Below are 5,000 nucleotides of genomic sequence, written 5' to 3'. Positions count from 1 at the left end.
TTTTCAACTGCACATGGGGACAAAGATCGTACCTTTTGGAGAAATGTCCTCTGGTCTGAACAAAAATATAACCGTTTGGCATAATGACCATCGTTATGTTTGGAGGAAAAAGGGGGAAGCTTGCAAGCCAAAGAACACCATCCCAACCGTGAAGCACAAGGGTGGCAGCATCATGTTTTGGGGGTGCTTTGCTGAAGGAGTGACTGGTGCGCTTCACAAAATAGATGGCGTCATGAGGAAGGAAAATTATGTGGATATATTGAAGCAACATCTCAAGACATCAGTCAGGAAGTTAAAGCTTGTTCGCAAATGGGTCTTCCAAATGGACAATGACCCCGAGCATACTTCCAAAGTCGTGGCAAAATGGCTTAAGGACAAGAAAGTCAAGGTATTGGAGTGCCAATCACAAATCCCTGACCTAAATCCCACAGAACATTTGTGGGCAGAACTGAAAAAGCATGTGTGTGCAAGGAGGCCTACAAACCTGACTCAGTTACACAAGCTCTGACAGGAGGAATGGGCCAAAATCCACCCAACTTATTGTGGGAAGCTTGTGGAAAGCTACCTGAAATGTTTGACCTAAGTTAAACAATTTAAAGGCAATTCTACCAAATACTAATTGAGTGTATGTAAACTTATGACCCACTGGGAATGTGATGAAAGAAATAAAAGCTGAAAAAAATAATTCGCTCTACTATTCTGATATTTCACATTCTTAAAATAAAGTAGTGATCCTAACTAAATTTTTACTAGGATTAAATGTCAGGAGTTGTGAAAAACTGAGTTTAAATGTATTTGGCTAAGGTATATGTAAACTTCTGACTTCAACTGTATATGTTACTTTCTGTGACCATGTAGAATAGGAAGGCTTGAGTCAAAGAAAGCCTACATTCACAGCAGCAGTATAAAAATGGAGACTGTAACTTGTCCTGTCTTTTTTTGTCCATATTCAAATGACGTTTCAGAATGTGTTGTAGATGTGTTGAAACCTGAGGAGAGTGAGAATATTTCGCCTTGTCATGGGAGAGGTTGTATTTGGCTTTTCTCCTCCCCTTCCATCCTTTCTCTCCTTCTTTTCACAGACAGTCTTCAGGATTGTAGTCCTTGGGATTTGGGACTACATTGAGAACAAAGTAGAGGTAAGATTAATTACGCAAGCTTCATAGCGAGTACTGAAAATATAATAACTTTCCCTCGAGAAATCAGGAGTTTTATCATTGAACTATTTTTTTCCCTCAAATCAATTCACATTACAGTTGTTAAATGTTAAATGCTGCCAAAAAGTTTGCGTGCATTGTAATCTTCCTCATATAATAAACCTCAATGTAATATCTCCTAATGACCATGTGTAATATCTCCTAATAACAGTGTGTAATATCTCCTAATAACAGTGTGTAATATCTCCTAATGACAGTGTGTAATATCTCCTAATGACAGTGTGTAATATCTCCTAATAACAGTGTGTAATATCTCCTAATCACAGTGTGTAATATCTCCTAATGACAGTGTGTAATGTCTCCTAATGACAGTATGTAATATCTCCTAATGACAGTGTGTAATATCTCCTAATGACAGTGTGTAATATCTCCTAATGACAGTGTGTAATATCTCCTAATGACAGTGTGTAATATCTCCTAATGACAGTGTGTAATATCTCCTAATGACAGTGTGTAATATCTCCTAATGACAGTGTGTAATGTCTCCTAATGACAGTATGTAATATCTCCTAATGACCGTGTGTAATATCTCCTAATGACAGTGTGTAATGTCTCCTAATGACAGTGTGTAATATCTCCTAATGACCGTGTGTAATATCTCCTAATGACAGTGTGTAATATCTCCTAATGACAGCGTGTAATGTCTCCTAATGACAGTGTGTAATATCTCCTAATGACAGCATGGTATATCTCCTAATGACCGTGTGTAATATCTCCTAATGACCGTGTGTAGTATCTCCTAATAACAGTGTGTAATATCTCCTAATAACAGTGTGTAATATCTCCTAATGACAGTGTGTAATATCTCCTAATAACAGTGTGTAATATCTCCTAATAACAGTGTGTAATATCTCCTAATGGCCGTGTGTAATATCTCCTAATAACAGTGTGTAATGTCTCCTAATGACAGTGTGTAATATCTCCTAATGACAGCGTGTAATATCTCCTAATGACAGTGTGTAATATCTCCTAATGACAGCGTGTAATATCTCCTAATGACAGTGTGTAATATCTCCTAATGACAGTGTGTAATATCTCCTAATGACAGTGTGTAATATCTCCTAATGACAGTGTGTAATATCTCCTAATGACCGTGTGTAATATCTCCTAATGACAGTGTGTAATATCTCCTAATGACAGTATGTAATATCTCCTAATGACAGTATGTAATATCTCCTAATGACAGTGTGTAATATCTCCTAATAACAGTGTGTAATATCTCCTAATGACAGTATGTAATATCTCCTAATGACAGTGTGTAATATCTCCTAATAACAGTGTGTAATATCTCCTAATGACAGTATGTAATATCTCCTAATGACAGCGTGTAATGTCTCCTAATGACCGTGTGTAATATCTCCTAATAACAGTGTGTAATATCTCCTAATGACCGTGTGTAATATCTCCTAATAACAGTGTGTAATATCTCCTAATGACAGTGTGTAATATCTCCTAATGACAGTGTGTAATATCTCCTAATGACAGTGTGTAATATCTCCTAATGACAGTATGTAATATCTCCTAATGACAGTGTGTAATATCTCCTAATGACAGTGTGTGATATCTCCTAATGACAGCGTGTAATATCTCCTAATGACAGTGTGTAATATCTCCTAATGACAGTGTGTAATATCTCCTAATGACAGTGTGTAATATCTCCTAATGACAGCGTGTAATATCTCCTAATGACAGTGTGTATTATCTCCTAATGACAGTGTGTAATATCTCCTAATGACAGTGTGTATTATCTTCTAATGACAGTGTGTATTATATCCTAATGACAGTGTGTAATATCTCCTAAGTCTGTGACAGTGTGGCATGTGATGTGTGTTTGTGTGTACCCATGCCTGCATGTGTGGGCATGTCTTTATGTGCTTGCGTGTGTGTGTCTGTGTGTCTGCTCCCTGCAGGTGTTTGACGGGGCAGTCATCGTGTTGTCCCTGGCCCCTATGGTAGCCTCCACGGTAGCCAACGGCCCCAGCAGTCCCTGGGACGCCATCAGCCTCATCATCACCCTGCGCATCTGGAGAGTCAAGAGAATCATCGACGGTGAGATTGAGGGTGGAGCAGACCAGACGCTCCCTTGTGTCCCTGCTTCCCCTGTCTGTCTGTCTGTCTGTCTGTCTGTCTGTCTGTCTGTCTGTCTGTCTGTCTGTCTGTCTGTCTGTCTGTCTGTCTGTCTGTCTGTCTGTCTGTCTGTCTGTCTGTCTGTCCGTCCGTCCGTCCGTCCGTCCGTCCGTCCGTCCGTCCGTCCGTCAGTCAGTCAAAGCCCTGCTGGTGTATGTCTTACTAGAGTCATCCTGACCTAGGTGAAGTCATCGTCCCTCTCAGTCAACAGCTTTCCTTAGTGTTCTTGGTATTACTCTTAGATGGAGGGTTAGCTAGTTTGGTATGATTGGTTCTAGTGAGATATTATTGAAGAATTCAACAACCTTACATTGTACCAACAGAGGACTTTGAACTTGAACTATCAGTCTTTAATTATTACACCTGACTGATCTTCTACGAGAGGGACTACGACTGGGATACGTGGTTGTCTCACCTAGCTATCTTCAGATGAATGCACTTTGTAATTTGCTCTGGATAAAGTGTCTGCTAAATGACAAAAATGTATTATATTTTAGCGCTAAATTCAAAGCGATAAATTATTTTAGTGCTAAATTAAAAAATATCATACTTCACCGAAGGATGATAAAGTCTATTGCTTATTCAATACATGATTGGCAGCACGACCCCATTCTCCCCATGATTATACACATGATTTACTATTCTCAACAATATCATTATTGATCGTCCCTCGGAGTAAATTGCCACCCGTTCTCCGACATAAACTGGTATTGATCCTAAGCCCCGTTTAAACAGATTTAGAAAAGCCATGATAATGACTATACTGGCTGTTCTATGTTATGCTAATGTATTGCAGATTGATTTCTAACAGGAGGTCACCCTCAGTCTCAGTGAGAGCTGTGCGTGATCAACCTACAGACCTCAGTCTCAGTGAGAGCTGTGCGTGATCAACCTACGGACCTCAGTCTCAGTGAGAGCTGTGCGTGATCAACCTACAGACCTCAGTCTCAGTGAGAGCTGTGCATGATCAACCTACAGACCTCAGTCTCAGTGAGAGCTGTGCGTGATCAACCTACAGACCTCAGTCTCAGTGAGAGCTGTGTATGATCAACCTACAGACCTCAGTCTCAGTGAGAGCTGTGTGTGATCAACCTACAGACCTCAGTCTCAGTGAGAGCTGTGCGTGATCAACCTACAGACCTCAGTCTCAGTGAGAGCTGTGCGTGATCAACCTACAGACCTGTCTCTCTAGCTATAGACAGTCTACTTACATGACCTCACCATCAGCTCTGCGTGTCTGATCGACCAATCTCCAGACCAGAAACAGTGTACATACAGTACACCACCTATGTCGTCCACATAAGTCTACATAGACCTACATAAGTCTACATAGACCTACATACACTGAGTGTACAAAACATTAAGGACACCTGCTATTTCTGTGACACACACGAACCAGGTGAAATCAGGTGAAAGCTATGATCTCTTATTGATGTCACTTGTTAAATCCCCTTCAAGGGGAGGACAAAGGTAAAAAAAATGTTTAAGCCTTGAGACATTGAGACATGGATTGTGTGTGTGCACCATTCAGAGGGTGAATGGGTGAGACAAAATATTTAGGCGCCTTTGAACAAGGTATGGCGGTAGTTGCCAGGCGCACCAGTTTGTGTCAAGAACTGCAATGGTGCTGGGTTTTTCATGCTCAACAGTTTCCCA

General features: G+C 40.5%; 1 protein-coding gene across 1 annotated transcript in view; it reads left to right on the top strand.

Annotated features, from left to right (window-relative positions):
• LOC124035009 (transmembrane protein 266-like) overlaps window positions 1-5,000 on the top strand; it is a 101,182-nt gene that overhangs the window by 69,675 nt on the left and 26,507 nt on the right. The window contains exons 6-7 of the mRNA XM_046348399.1: window positions 1,083-1,139; window positions 3,128-3,266. Of these exons, the coding sequence (XP_046204355.1) occupies window positions 1,083-1,139; window positions 3,128-3,266 (196 nt within the window). The remainder of the gene's footprint in view (window positions 1-1,082; window positions 1,140-3,127; window positions 3,267-5,000) is intronic.

Source organism: Oncorhynchus gorbuscha, linkage group LG05, assembly GCF_021184085.1.
Source record: "Oncorhynchus gorbuscha isolate QuinsamMale2020 ecotype Even-year linkage group LG05, OgorEven_v1.0, whole genome shotgun sequence".
Taxonomy (NCBI): Eukaryota; Metazoa; Chordata; class Actinopteri; order Salmoniformes; family Salmonidae; genus Oncorhynchus; species Oncorhynchus gorbuscha.
This window is presented reverse-complemented; position numbering and strand designations above follow the sequence as displayed.